Source organism: Alexandromys fortis, unplaced genomic scaffold (genome assembly GCF_014885135.2).
Source record: "Alexandromys fortis isolate MF-2015 unplaced genomic scaffold, M_Fortis_MF-2015_v1.1 scaffold_309, whole genome shotgun sequence".
In the NCBI taxonomy this organism is placed as follows: Eukaryota; Metazoa; Chordata; class Mammalia; order Rodentia; family Cricetidae; genus Alexandromys; species Alexandromys fortis.
Window position 1 is genome coordinate 7,874 of NW_026068219.1, and position 16,184 is coordinate 24,057.

Sequence of the window (16,184 nt, forward strand, 5' to 3'; positions counted from 1 at the left end):
GTCATGTCATGCCAAAAGACGACTTTCGCAGTACTGCATGCTGTGGTGTGGTGTGGTGCGTTCACAAATTGAGCTCTAAAAATATATGTGGTGTGCTTTAAAATTTTCTCAATTTACCCATGTCTGTGAGTATGTGCATGAGTGGTGCGGGTGCCTTCAGAGTCTTTTCTCTTCGGCTATAGTAAAATATCCCTGTGTTTCAAAACATAAATAAATAAATGCATGCACATACACACTTTTTTCTTAGACCAGGTCTTCCCAGAGTTACAACAGGATTTGCTTTCTAGGCCACGCTGGCCTTGACTATGTGATGATCCTCCTGCCTCTGATGCCCAAGTGAGCAGATGACATGAGCCATGATGCGTGGCTTGTTCCCCTCCCAACCTCCACCCTGATCTGTGTCTTGATGATTACTTGATGCAGGATTTCATGTAGACCAAGCTGGACACATGTGTGTGTGGTATGAGGGCAAATCTGTTCCATATTGTGCATGTAGAGATCACAGAAGACAAACTTCGGACTCCGAAGGCACCCACACCACTCATACACATACTCACAGACATGGGTAAATTGGGAAAATTTTAAAGCACACCACATATTTTTTTATAGCTCAATTTGTGAACGCTTTTTTTTTTTTTACACTCTGGGTGCATGTATGCACGCTAGAAGGCGTCTGTGTGTCAGATCCTTTGCAGTTGTAATTGTAGGTGGATATGAGCCAAAAGACAAAGATGCTGGGAACCAATTCATTTTGAAAGAGCAGCAAGCACTCTAAACCTTCAACCCATCCATGTGTGGTGCAAATCATGAGTGGCTGCCTGAAGGAGGCCTATGGAGAAAGAAAAATCTACACCCTGAAGCTCACATGGAGGGAAGATTCATGACTGGCAAGTAGCCAGCTGATGGGGAGGGAGGTTTTAAGGAAGGCATGAGGAAGCCCCAGACAACCCAATCTCTAAGGGAAGCATGCTTACCATATAGAAGTAACTGAAGTTGTGCTTTTCTGGATAATTCAGAAAATTGGACGGACCTGTAAGCTTTTGCCTGTATGCAGTATTTTGTCTATGAAGAGGAACTGAGCTTTAATAAAGCTATTTTAAGGGACCAAAGAGATGGTTCGGAGGTTAAAAGTGCTTGCTCCTCTTCCAAATGACTTGAGTTTGGCTAGCAGCATCTTTGTCTTTTGGCTCATAACCACCTACAATTACAACTGCAAAGAATCTGACACACAGACCCCTTCTAGCTCTACACACACACCACATGTGCATACATGCACCCAGAGTGTAAAAAGGAACTCAAGGACACAAAGAGCCTAGGCACAGTCTTCTTGAGGCAGTCAGGTAACATAAGACATGCCAAGTGTGGGTCTGGGTTCAGGAAGTGAGGACTGCCCATATAAAGTTCTGTGTTGAGACAGGATCTTCTGTGTAGCCCAGGCTGTGCTGGAACTTGCAGCAACACCCCCCTTTTTTCTGTGTTCTGAGTGTTGGAATGCGATGTGGAGCACCATGTCCTACCCATCTGCTTCCACAAATACACCTTTCTTCCTTTCTTCCTTCCTTCCTTCCTTCCTTCCTTCCTTCCTTCCTTCCTTCCTTCCTTCCTTCCTTCCTGGTTTTTCAAGACTGGGTTTCACTGTGTAGGTCTGGTTGTCCTAGAACTTGCTTTGTAGACCATGCTAGCCTCAAATTCAGAGATCTGCCTGCCTCTGCCTCCCAAGTGCTGGGATTAAAGGCATGCACCACCTCAGCCCAGCACTAATACATTTCTTAATTTCACCTATGAAGTAAATATGGAAGAAAACAAGAACCTCACATGTTTATCACTTTTTAAAAGCATACTTTTATTTAGTTTTTGAGACAGGGTCTCACTAGGTAGCTCTGGCTATCCTGAAATTCCCTATGTAAATTGTCCTCTGAAGTCAGAAATCCACTTGCCTCTGCTTCCCAGATGCTGGCATATTGGTCTTTTTTTTAATAGACATTTCCCCCCATCAAAGTCTTACATACATATGGAAACATGAAGAATTCATTTGACAACAGCTAATTTATCATGGGAGCTCTAAGTCTGTGGTCACTACCAACATTCAAAAGGAACAGGAAATAGCAACATTTTCTGCCATGCTTCAGTCTCAAACTGCAGGATCAAAACATTTATCCCAACAAATACGAAAGTTTTCTGTTTGTTTTCTGAAGACTCTGTCTGACATAGCCCAGGATGGCAAGGAACTGGCTGTGTCTGAGGATGGTCTTCAACTTTGGATCCTCCTGTCTCCACCTCCCTGAGTCTGGGAGTATAGGTTTTTATTTTATTATATGAATTGTATTTTATAGAATGTTATTATATTGTCCAGATTGTTCTATAACTCATATGACTCTGCCCTCAGCTCTTTGAAACACTGAATTATGGGCCTACACCACCAAAGGCTAACCATGTTTAAGAGATGGCTCGGTTGATAAAGAGCTTGCCTCCAAAGCATAAGGACCGGAGTTCAATCCCAAGAACACATATAAAAACGCCAAGTATTCGCACACACATCTGTTATCCCAATGCTGAGAAGGGAGAGACAGGATACCTGGGACTCATGGGCTAGCCACTCTAGTCTAATTGTGCATGTAACTCCAGACCAGTAAGAGACCCTGCCTCAAAGGAGGTGAACAGAATCCCGAGGCTGACAGCTGATGTTGTGCTCTGGCCTCAACATGCACGTACATTCAGGTGCACATCGCCGCCCAGCCCCCCCCCCCACAATAAAAATGCATGCCAGAGAACAGACTATGGGGGAAGAAGAGGCCTTGAATGAATGAGTCAAGGCAAGAAAACAGTGATTCAAGTGACAGATGCTGATGCCCCATTTGGGAGACAAACTGAGGATGCAGTGGCTTGATCTATGTGGATGGAAGTTGAACTCATTAAAACAATCACTGTAAACTCAGCTGGGAGAAGTGTGAGTGCATGTCTGAAGGATTAGCGGTTGAGAAGGTGGATTAAAAACAAGTGCTAGGGTATAGCTCAGGGCTAGAATGCTTGACTACCTCATGCCCTGGCTCTAATCTTCAGTATGAGAGTAGGAAACAAGAGGTCAAGTTTTCTTAGGCTAGATGGCATCCCAGCGCACAGGATGCTCAGAAGACCACAGCAAGTTGGTCAACCTGGTTACAGAGGGAGATCCTGTCTCAAAAATAAAAGGCTAGGAAGGTGGTTCAGAGGGGTCACCAAGTCAAGACTTGCCACCAAATCTGATGATCTGCATTTGATATCTACAACTATTTTGGGAGTAGAGCACAAACTGCCATAAATAAGTTCTCTGCCCACCACAAATGTGCTATGAATCTTTCCAACTGCCAATGCACAAGTCATTGTACAACCAAAACAGCTCTAGTGTGTGCACACATTTTCTCATGGAGACAAGGAGGCAAAGGCAGGAGAACCAGGAGTTCAAGGTCCTCGTCAACTATTAGTGACTTAGATGCCAGTGCCTTAGCTGTATGGAATCTATCAAGAACAGAGAAAACGTGACTGAAGGCTGCGGAGATGGCCCTGTGAGAAAGGTGATGGCTCTGATTCCCAGGGCTGACATAGAGCCAGACTTGATGGGAATCTGTTTTCTGGGAGATAGGAGGCAGGCCGAATCCCCGGAAACTCACAGGCCTGGCATGTGCCATGCCAAACAAGAGAACCACCTCAAACAAGGAAGAGGACTATCCTCTACCCTCTCCGTGTGCGCTGCATCAAGCCCTTGCCCATCCACCCACACAAGAGCACACGCGCACATAGACATGCACACACACGCGTACACACACCCCATCCCCACAAACCCAAAATTAAGAAGTGATCCTGTAAAATAAGCTTAAAAACACTTGACAACTAACTCATTCCACAACTTCTATGAAGCCGACAGGGCCTAGGCTGGTCTGTCTTCCTGTTGCTGTAGATCTCCTGGGTGCTTGAGTGGTCACGTGTGTGTCACAGTTGTGGTAGCACCATGGTTCTCAGAGTTGGCTGAACTTGGATTTGCTTTTGTCTTGTTTTGTCTAATTACAAGCTTAAATGCCCTTGCTAAATTAGCCAAAGCACTAAGGCCTCTGGACTAGATGACACCGACGTAGGATGGGATAGCGTACCAAGATTTTAAGAGGTTCAGGATCTGTTCCTGTACAGAAATAAGGCCAGATGGCACTGGTAAAGGAATGATTGAACGTGTAGAGGAGAGACCTGTCATCCATATTATAGAAGGAGAGCTCACCCAACTCATAATCCAAAAAGATGCCAATGCTGGTGGGCTGCACCACTGGCAGAAACGCAGTTCTTTTGGGCCCACAGGTGACATAGCCACTCTCACTGTATCTCCCAATTGCCCAGAAGCCCTCAGCAACTGAGGGTTGGTCGCTGCACTGCCTGGGAAAGCCATCTTGACACACACCCAATGTCCACAGGGGCTTGTTTCCCACTTTCACTTCCCAGAAGGAACGGCCTGAGTGAAAGCTTCTACATCCCAGGAGAGCAGGCCAGTGAAATCTGTGAGGGCTAGCATCAACGCTTTGTGTTGCTTCTTTATAAAGTACGGATTTTCTATCCTCAGAGATAACAAGCTGAGGGTGTGCTGCGTCAAGATCAAAATGCATATCTGTCCGAAATCGCTTGATGATTCTGTCCAAGCCTGAGTACTGTGGCGGGAGACTAAGACCATACTGCTTTGTCCTGTATGACCAGAGTGGGGGGCGTTTTGGCTTTTCACATCTGTGGTACTCTCTCAGAAGGCTTGCCAGAAATGCAACATCCGTCTGCACATGCTTGGCCTGTGCCCCCTTCAACAGATCTTCTAATGCAGATAAATGCTCTGCCAGGGTCCCAACACACTCATTTAGCGTTGATAAACCCAGCAGCCCCTCAGTGTGTATCTCGTTTAGAAGAGCATCATGCTCAGTCTGCAGAAACAGTTTGACTTGCTCAAATTCAAAACAGATCTCTTTTTTCTTATATCTGAACTTCTTCCTCAGCTCAAAAGTTTTTCTGCGCTGCAGGGGCAGTGCTTTCTTACATTGTTTCACTTTGTCCTCCAGAAGCTCCATGCTGTGGCTTAGCATCCTCCTGTAAATAATGGCGGCAGCATTCACAAAGCAGACGGAGTGCGTATAGTGTTTATCAGCGAACCTGCACTGGGGACATATGAGCTCTTGATCCTCCATGCAGAAAACGGTCTGATTCTTGTTGTGCCTCTGACACACAGTGTAGACTTTCTGCCTCCTCCCTCTGCTCGGTCTCTGCAGCTCCCTCACAATATCAGTCAAGTTACAGATCTGGGGGTTCCTGTGCCAGTGTCTCACGAAGGAATCAACCTTGCAGACAGGGCAGGGGAAGACATCCCTTAGATCCTCCCAGGAAACACTGAGGCACTCCTGACAGAAGTTGTGCCCACAGATAATGGTCACTGGGTCTCTGAAGAGAGCCGAGCAAATGTAACAAGTGCATGCTTCCTGCAATTTTTTCAGGGCTGTGGAGAAGTCCATTGGCCCGTGAGCAAAGCCGGTGGAGAAGGCCCCTTGGCAGGGCCTGTCTCCTAGGAACTCGACACTGTGAGCTGAGGGTGTCCTTCGAAGCCCTTGCAGAATGAGCGGCTGTAGGTTTCACTGGCCTTGTAGAGTGGTGGTACTCCCTGACATCTAACTAAAGCGCCTGAATGGAACTCGAGAGTGGAGAAGAGTTGAAAGCCTGTAGCTGTCTCACAGACTGGGTCGTGAGCATTAAGAAAGTACTCACAGGTGTGATGGACCTAACATTCCTGTGGATGAGAAAAAAAAAGTTTTACTTTTATAATTTTTAATTATGTATATGTAAACATCAGTGCAGGTGCCCAGGGAGGCCACAGGCATGGCATCCCCCCTGGAGCTAGAGGCTTCAGTGGTTGTGAGCCCAAGACAGCATGCATAGATAGGAAGAGAGCCAACAGCATGGCCACATGAACCGAGGTGCTTGAGGCCAACCGTGATGACCTTATTTGTAGCCCTAGAACTCTATGATGGAAAGAAGGAACCATTCTGTAAACTGTTCTCTAACTGCCACATGTGGGCTATGGTATGTGCTTGAGTAAGGAAATGAACAAATGAATGAACACACACACACACTCACACACACACCACATTAAAACAAAGGTAGGAGGAGGGAACCAACAGCACAAAGCTGTCCTCTGTCCTCCAAATGCACACTATGGCTCAAACACCCATACACATCAGGCATGTACCAGCATGTAAATATACTATGTGTATGTATATGTATATATATGTGTGTGTGTAAAATGTTTAATATATAGTATGATATATATATATATATATATATATATATATATATATATATATATATATATATAGTNCTAAGTTATTTGAGTTCAAAGATTGCCTGCTCTATTTTTTCCTATAACCTTTAGGGCTACGAGAGACTTCTGATTTAACCCACAAGAAAAGAACACTCTATGTAGTAGACAATATAATGCTGACGACAAACCCCAGGAACCTCAAGATAGGGGGACTTGATTGGGAGAGGGGGAGGGAAATGGGAGGCAGCGGTGGGGAAGAGACAAATCTTTAATAAATAAGTAAATAAATAAATAAATAAATATAAAAAAAAGAAAGTAAGGCTGCTTACAGCAGCAACCACATGTTGGGAAGGAGGCTACTCACTCAAGGACAGGAATGGTCTTGTGGTCAGATACCAACTGACCGTCTAGGCTGTGCTTTGTTCTCCTTTGGCATATAAGCAAGTTCTGAAATAAATTCTGGGCTGTTTGGTTGCTTCGATATGACCAGACAGACCTCCCGATTCTATCCTGTCTTCTGTTTCTTCTGACTTTTCTTTGGTCTAAAGGATCTCCTATCCAGGAACCTAGCTGACCTTATAGGAGTAGGCTCCTACAGGTGACACCCAGCTATACAGCCTTCTAGGGAGGGGTGTCTTTGTAGGGACACCGCAGATTCCAAGGGCACTCAGAGGTGCAGTAAGTATATCCAGGGAGCCTCAGCTGTAAATAGAAAAACCTCAGCATTTGAGCGGCGTAAATACAAAAAACTAAGCAGTTGCACGGTTTAAATACAAAAAAGAGGTTAGCTGCACAGCATGAAAAACAAGAAGAAGAAATGAAAGAGGAACCCCTATCTTCCTTCAGGGGATAGTGAATTGTCAGTAATGTAGCAGGATACAAAATTAACTAAAAAAGAAAATCAGTAGCCCGCCTGTACACAGATGATAAAAGGACTGGGAAAGAAATCAGAGAAAACACCCTTCACAATAGCCACAAATAGCATAAAATATCTCGGAGTAACTCTAACCAAACAAGTGGAAGACTTGTATGACAAGAACTTTAAATCTTTGAAGAAAGTAATTGGAGAAGGCACCAGAAAGGGGAAAAAATCTCCCATGTCCCTGGGTAGGCAGAATTAACATAGTAAAAATGGCAATCTTATCAAAAGCAATATACAGATTCAATGCAATGGCCACCAAAATCCCAGCAAAATTTTTCAAAGACCTCGAAAGAAAGGTACTCAACTACATATGGAAAAGCAAAAAACCCAGAATATCCATAACAATCCTGTACAATAAAAGAACTTCTGGAGGCATCACAATCCCTGACTTCAAACTCTACCACAGAGCTACAATACTGAAAACAGCCTGGTATTGGCATAAGAACAGAGAGGAGAATCAATGGACCCATATCCATCAAAGACCTGGATATTAATCCACACACCTTTGAACACTGAGTTTTGACCAGGAAGTAAAAAATATCAAATGGAAAAAAAGAAAGCATATTTAACAAATGGTGCTGGCATAACTGGATATCAACACGTAGAAGAATGAAAACAGACCCATATCTATCAGCATGCACAAAACTCAAGTCCAAATGGACCAAAGACCTCAACATAAAGCCAGCCACACTGAACCTTATAGAAGAGAAAGTGGGAAGTACACTTGAACACATTGGCACAGGGACCACTTCCTAAAAATAGCCCCAGCAGCACAGACACTGAGAGAACCAATTAATAAATGGGACCTCCTGAAACTGAAAAGCTTCTGTAAAACAAAGGCCATGGTCAACAAGACAAAAACAACAGCCTACAGAATGGGAAAAGATCTTCACTTACCCCACATCAGACAGAGGCCTGATCTCCAACATATACAAAGAACTCAAGAAATTGGTCATTAAAAAACAAATAATCCAAAAAAAGAATGGAGTACAGACCTAAACAGAGAACTCTTAACAGAGTAATCTAAAATGGCTGAAAGACACTTAAGGAAATGTCCAACATCCTTAGTCATCAGAGAAATGCAAATCAAAACAACTCTGAGATTCCATCTTACACCTGTAAGAATGGCCAAGATCAAAACCACTGATGACAACTTATGCTGGAGAGGTTGTGTGGTAAAGGGAACACTCCTGCATTGCTGGTGGGAGTGCAAGCTGGTACAACCCCTTTGGAAGTCAGTATGGCGATTTCTCAGAAAATTAGGAAACAACCTTCCTCAAGTCCCAGTAATACCACTTTTGGGTATATATTCAAAGGATTCTCAATTGTTTCACAAGAACATGTGCTCAACTATGCTCATATCAGCATTGGTGTTCATAGCCAGAACCTGGAAACAACCTAAATGCCCCTTGACCAAAAAAACGGATAAGGAAAATGTGGTACATTTACACAATGGAGTACTACACAGCAGAAAAAATAATGACATTTTGAATTTTACAGGAAAATGGGTGGAGCTAGAAAGCATCATTTTGAGTGAGGTAACCCAGACACAGAAAGACATTTATCACAAGTACTCACTCATAAGTGGTTTTTAATTATAAAGCAAAGAAAACCAGCCTACAAATCACAATCCCAGAGAACTTAGACAACAATGAGGACACTAAGAGAGGTGGACATGGATCTAATCCACATGGGAAATAGAAAAAGACAAGCTCTCCTGAGTAAATTGGGAGCATGGAGACCTGGGATGAGGGTTGAAGGGAAAGGGAGTGACAGGGAGGGGAGCACAGAAAAATGTAGAGCTCCATAAAAATCAACAAAATAAAAAAAGAAAATTCATCTATGTACAATGCTGAGTTTATAAGGAAACTATAAAAATGCCGAATATTTAACCGTGTTACGCTAATTCTGATTTTCTCCACTAATAAGGCTGGTGATTCTTCAGTGAAGAATAGTTATGTTTAAATAGTTTAAAGAGCATGCAATCATGCTCTTTAAAGGTGAAAGGAAGACTGAGGTCCTAAATACAAGTTAATAGTTAATATCATAGTGCAACTCTCTGAGTTATAGGGGCCTATATGATTGGCCTCCTATAAAATAACAAGGCTAAAGCTCTTATCTCTTCAGGCCTCCATAGAAAAGTCCAAGCATGCTCTTAAAAACTTCAACATCACATCTGTGGTCAGTAAATGAACTGCAGTCTAACTGCTCCTATGATGGTTAGTCACAGGACAAAATGCTTATGAGTCTATATTAATTTTGAGGGTCGAAAAAATAATGAACTGAGAATATCAATACAGGTTGTAAGGGTTTGAAGGCATAAAAGCTTGGAGATTATATGGGTCTGAGAAGATAGTCTAAAAATATAGATAAAATTTATAAGAAATAATAGCTTAAGATATATATATAGAAATTTACAAGATTTCTTTCCTCTTTCATAATATTTTTATACTAGGATTTCAGAAGTTCAGAGTTTAACATTAATAGAGTTCTGACAAGCTAATAGAGCAATGATTACTTACTGTTTGTGTCACAAGCTCAAGATTTTAAGTTTCTTTTGATTGTCTTCTGAATATAGGCTTATATGCTGTTTAACCCAAATCATAGTTTTTGATAAAACTCCAGGGTATGAGTCTATTCCTTTGTTTCACAGATACCTGTTGCCTCCCTTTTCTAAAGTATGGATTTCAGTACAAACTAATAATGCTAATATATTGGAAACTTTTATGTGCTTTTATAAAATGGAGATTCCTACAAACTTTGGAAAATTTAGAAAATTATATACCTAGAATCCCCTTTTCACATGTCAAAATGATTACAATATTTTTTCTCTCTCCTGGTCTTGGGATTCTTCCCCTTCCTTAATTATTAAGAATATGAGTATAAAAATTTCAAATGAGTCCATAAATTTAACTTCTGTTCCCAGTTTGTAACTGTTTTTCCAGGTTTCCACTTGGCTGACAAACACATCCAAGCATCAATTGCTTATAACAACCTGCTCCAAAAGACTATGAGTCCTGAACTTACTCAAACCTGATGTGGACAAGTCCAGCCAATGTGACTGCTGTCTTTTCAGCTTGTCAATGAACCCAATCCTTCTAAGTTCCCTCATTGCTTTTGACCAACAATCTTGCCTTCCAGGCAAGTAATTACAGCAATGAACACATCGTCCCTGTCCACCCCCTGGAATGTCAGATTAAAAAAAGGAAATTTCTGTCAGTCATCACAGGGATTTTGGTCATTGATTTCTTCAATAAATAATAATTCCTACCTGGGTGCCCTTAAACTAATGATGCTAAATCTTCAATATCGGTCTCTGGAACAAACTCATCTCAAGGATTTCAGATGATGTACTATGCAGAAGCAAGAAATTTTGAAATATCACATGGAAATCTTAAAAATACAACAAAAAAGGGAGAATTGGGGTTATACCCACAGTCACAATATATGTGTTTTAATTTTAAAATTTAAAAATTTAAAACTGGTTGTCTGAGCAATCTCCCATGAATAGATTTCGGCATGAAAACACCACCAGCATGAGAACATCACCACACAGTTTGCTCAAGTTTAATGGAAGATGCATCTACTTGTTTATGAAAGGGTCCTGACAATGTTGTGGTATAGGGAGAGGGCATGTTTGTGGGTTTTTTTTTTCTACAGGATGAAATTGAAATTCAATTAGCATGGTGTGTGGTTCAGAAAGATGCTGATTCTGATGGTCCTGAGGATACTCCAGAAAAGCCAGAGTGAGGCCGATTGGGCCTATGTTCCTGGTCCACCTGTTTTACATCCTGCTATTTGGGAAGGAAAGGAGATTGTAGTCACAGTCAACCACATACATCTTTTAGATCAACCTGCCATACAAGAGTTCCTGATTACTTGAAAATTTTCTCATGTTGGGTATGGCAAAGCTATCCCTGTATGTTTAGCAAAGAATATTGCTTTGGAGGGATGTCTTGTAATGTTTCCAAAATTAATTATGGGACATGATAAACAATGTACTTATTGTACAAAGTGATTGCTTCCTCAAGGTAATTGGGTAAATGACACTTCACCACTTCAAAGATTTTCTCCATGCACAAAGGAACTGTGAGAGTCTAATGGAACTTTGTTGTGGAGACAACGCACTGGTATTATCCCATTAAAGTACAACCTCGCAGGTACATCACAGTGCCTTCTGAACTGGTTTGGAAATCAAGAAGACTATCTGGACTCTTATTCATAGTCTACAGCATAATCTCAGGATCAAGAACTGCCAGCTGGAATTGGGTACTCCAAAACAAAATTTCCACAAACTCATACTTGGGAACTTGCTGCTGCCACGAGAAAAGTGGCAGGACAATCCAGTTCTTCAAAACCCATACCCCTGATGAAATCCACACCCATGCTCTTGGTGACTTTACTTTCTTCCTGAACACATTTTTCCTTCCTTTAACATAAAAAAAAAAAAACAATATTAAAAAAAATCAAGGCTGGGGCTGAAGCTCAGCAGATTGAGTGCTTGCTTCGCATGCACCTAGCTCTGGATTTGGTCTCAAGTGTAACATATATATGTATATTAAACCCCTGCAATCCCAGCATGTGCGAGGTTGAAATAAGGCAATGGCAAATTAAGGCTAGTCTGGGCTAAATGGAAAGAACTTGTCTCTAAGCAAAACAAAATGCAACTCAATACATTACCAACCGACCAAACAACAACATTCCAAAGTTCGTAGTCATTCTAGAATACATAGGGAATTTGGGACCAGCTTGAGAAACATGACACCTTGCCTCAAAAATAAATACAGAGCCAGCCAGCCAGATAGGTTGGAATGCTAGCTGGCACCGATGACGCGGGAATGCCGGGCTCTCCTTCTGTGGACTCACACATTACTGTGCAGCCTTTAAAACTGTATTGAGCCGGATGGTGGTGGCACATGCCTTTAAATCCAGTACTCGGGAAGCAGAGGCCAGCCTGGTCTACAGAATGAGTTCCTGGATAGTCAGGGATGCACGAAGAAACTGTGTCTCAAAAAAACAAAAATTCAAAAAAAAAAGAAAGAAAGAAAGAAAGGAAAAGAAAAACAAAACAACTTATATTGAAATGCTTCATACAATAGTATGAAATAGTCTGTAATACTCCATTGATTGGAGAGTTATCAAAATCCTAAATGTAACTAAAGAGGATTTCACAAGATGAAGTACCATTTGTATACTATCTATGACGATACAAACAGATACAGCTAGACAGTGGGCTCCAACAGCAGTGTTGCACCCCAGATTCCAATGAATGAGCTAAATGCTACTGACGAGCTTGGCTTCTGCAGGCTTTAGTGGCTGTTTTGGGAAGTCGGGTGCAATAAATGAAAAGATGATCACCAAGCTGAACTGGAAGAAAGGGGTGTGGGGCGTATCCCGCAATCACTGGGGAAGGAAACTGAGGCAGGGTCCTTGCCAAGATCAGGGGGATGAGCGGCTTTCCCCATGAGAATCTATTATCTATTAAATATATTTTAATTCTTTAAAAGGTATTTATTAGCTTATATGGGGAAGGGCATGCCATGTCATGGTCTCCGTGTGGACGCCAGGTAACAGTTTGTGGGAAATGCTTGTCTCTTTCCACCATTTGGGCCCTGGGGATCCACATCAGAATGCCTAGAAGTCAAGAAGCTGGGTAGGAGGACAAGTTTGAGGCCATGAAGCTTATCACCTTTCACACATATCAGTCCCTGATTTTCCTTGGCCCTGATACCCCGTTTACGCCCTTCATTCCCTTAGTCTGCTTCTACAGATCCAGGTCCCCTTCAGTCCCAAGTGGACCCTTCACCCCATTGCAGACGTGGAGAGAGGCAGATGCCCCTGAGTTCCAGGCCAGCCAGGACACAAAGTGCGATATGGTCCCAAAACAATAAACCCATCAACCAACGAAAAAAAGGTGTATTAAATTGGACCAGCTGGGCCATCGAGTTGGCTCCTGGAGTGCAGGTGATTTCAGTCCTGTGACACGCAGGACCACCTGAATTCAATTCCCAAGACCTACGAAAAGCTGTACGATGCAACTCCACAAAGTTGTCTTTTAACTCCCCACAAGCACCATGATACAGCCTCACCCCCCCCCCCAACTCTCACAGACACTACAATAAAGTGGTTTTGTTTCCTTCTGAAAACTATACAGGCTGGCCGTGAATTCATTATGTGTAATTCATTCAGGCCTTAAACATTGGATGCTCCTGCCTCAGCCTCCAGTGTTGGGATCTGACTGGCAGGCCTGCACGCCGATCCAGAAATGATCGTGTCTTTCTTGATTAAATAACAATTAATTTTGAGACCGGGTCTTTCTATGTAGCGCTGGCTGGTCTGAAGATTATTATGTAGACTAGGCTGGCCTCCAACTTCCAGAGATGCCTCTGCCTCCAAGGGTTGGGGTTAAAAGCGTGGGTCACCACATCCGATTTGATTTGGTTTTTCTCAAAAGAGGCTCCAGAATCTAAAGAGCCCACAAAACGCACAATCTGTGCCCCCAAGGTTTCCGCAGTTAAAACTCTTAAAACTCCCATTCCCTCCCTCCATCCCTCCCTCCCTCCTGTCTCTCTCTCTCTTTTTTTTTTTTTTTTTTTTTTTTTTTTGTAACTTTGGCCCTAGCTCTTATATCCAGGCTGGCCTCGAATTCACAGCGATTCTCTGGCCTCTGCCTCCCAAGGGCTGAGATTAAAGGCGTGCACTACCCCTTCCCGGCTTCCCACCCACACTTTCTATGCCCCACCCACCCAAGTTTACCTGTTCTGAGCAAGCAGGCAGCCAAGCAGCACCAAGAAAGAGCTCACAGGCCTCTAAGGCTGCAAAGATAAGCTATCTGGAAGTGGGAGGGGAAAGGACCTAAGCATGCCCAAATGGGCCCAGATAAAGAGGCGCACCTGATTTGATGATGAGACCCTTATTTGCATTAACAACCACAACTCCCCTGACCGCCTCAAGCATCATGGTATGCACATGACCCCACGCACGTGTCACACAAACACGATAACAAAGTTGGACAGGCTGGTGTTGAAATAATTCTGTAGTGCAGGCAGGCCCTTACCGTTTGGATATTCCTGCCTCAGCCCACCAACAAGTTAAGACATGTGGCCCTGCAACACGGATCAGAAAATGATCCTGTATTTCTTTTCTTAATATTTTAAAACTCATCTTTGTGTATGGGCGTTTTCCCTATGTCTGTGCACCGTGTGTGCAGTACTTTGAAGAAGCTAGGGAAGGCTTTAAGGTCTTCTGGGACTACAGTCACAATTTTGAGCAGCCATGTAGATGGTAGAAATTGAACACTGGTCCTCTGCAAAGATAGCCAGTGCTCTGAACCCGATGAACCATCTCTCCAGACCTTTCTTATTATTGCATTTTTATTCCCAGGAGCAACTTGGGAATAAAAGTTAGGTCAAAACATTTCATTGTGGTTGGTTTTACTTACTTTTTTTTTCTCGGGTTTTTCTGTAGCTTTGAAGCCTGTCCTGGTACTGGCTCATTTAGAACAGGCTGTCCTCGAACTCACAGAGCTCCGCCTGCCTCTGCCTCCCGAGAGCTGGGATTAAAGGAGTATGCCACCACCGCTCGGTGTTACTACTTACTTCTACCAGGGACAGAGAGATGGCTCAGCAGTTAAAAGAGGACCTGGGTTCAATTCCCAGCACCCACACGGCTGCCTACACCTGTCTGTAACTCCAGTGCCATCAGATGGAGCAAGCCTTTTCTGACCTCTGAGGGCATTGCATGGATGTGGTGCTCAGATACGCATGTAGGCAAGCCACCTATATGTATAAAAATAAAGTTTAAGGAAAAAAGTATCCTACTTATTGCATATCGTTTCCAGCTGTCAAAAGACCAGGAAAGGCCGGGCGGTGGTGGCGCAAGCCTTTAATCCCAGCACTCGGGAGGCTGAGGCAGGAGGATCTCTGTGAGTTCGAGACCAGCCTGGTCTACAAGAACTAGTTCCAGGACAGGAACCAAAAGCTACGGAGAAACCCTGTCTCAAAAAAAAAAAAAAAAAAAAAAAAAAAAAAAAAAGACCAGGGAACCCTCTATTGTGGCTATCCCCTCTATGCTGGGGTCCCGTGATAGAAATGGAAAGGCGGGGTTAGCTTTGACTTCCTAGAGACAACTAGGTCATGGGAAAGCAGATCCCACCCAGAGCAAAGCATTTTCCACAGCCTTGGTGCAGATGCAGCCCTCTGAGAGGAGGATGGATATTGTAGTCAGTGAACAAGTGGGTGGGTCTGTCCGTCCTCAGTAACTGAAGCCCCGAAAGAGACTAATATGTGTTTGTGGGGCATGGGGGTGGAGACACGATGGCTGATGTATACACAGTGAAGCTGGGTAGCACAAAATGCAATGTGAAAGTGGAAAAGAGAATGCTGGGGCAAGGCAGTGTAGTAAGGAGGAGGGCCAGGGAGATTGGCGAGTTGGTGGGTAAAGGATCATCCATAATTAAGAATGTAGTAAAATGCCCAAAGGAAGACTCCTAATATTCTGGTCAGCCATGCATGCTTTTAGTCACGACGCTGGGAAGCAGAAGCATTGGCAGGTGGTTCTCTGTTCTGTGTTGACAGCCAGCGTAGTCTACATAGAGAGTTCCAGGCTATCCAAAGATGAAGAATGAGATCTTGCCTCAAATATCAACAACAAAGTACGACTAAATCTCACAAGACCTCATTGAATGTTTCAATCCAGCTAGAAGATACAATTCCCAGCATTCCCAGTATAAACAAATGCTAAGGGTCAGGGATACAGTTCACATGGTGGAGTGCGTGCCTTGAAGGTATAAAGCTCTGGTTTTGATCCCTATGCGTGGAGAGAGCATGGCTTATGCACTCTGATCCTTACACACCGACACTGAAATATCATATTGTATAGCAAAAATTACGTGCAATTGCAGCATGTCAATTTTTATAAAACACGAAGGGCCTGGAGAGATGGCCCAAT

The 16,184-nt window shown here is 43.2% G+C and overlaps 1 protein-coding gene across 1 annotated transcript; it reads right to left on the reverse strand.

Annotated features, from left to right (window-relative positions):
• Positions 1-1,928: 1,928 nt before the first annotated feature.
• LOC126493529 (tripartite motif-containing protein 60-like) lies at positions 1,929-14,033 on the reverse strand. Its single transcript, XM_050130541.1, has 2 exons — positions 13,992-14,033; positions 1,929-5,782 (listed from the first exon to the last, which is right to left on the reverse strand). Exon 2 carries the CDS (start codon positions 5,508-5,510, stop codon positions 4,077-4,079), a length of 1,434 nt encoding a protein of 477 aa, XP_049986498.1. The 5' UTR covers positions 5,511-5,782; positions 13,992-14,033; the 3' UTR covers positions 1,929-4,076.
• Between the last annotated feature and the right edge of the window lie 2,151 nt (positions 14,034-16,184).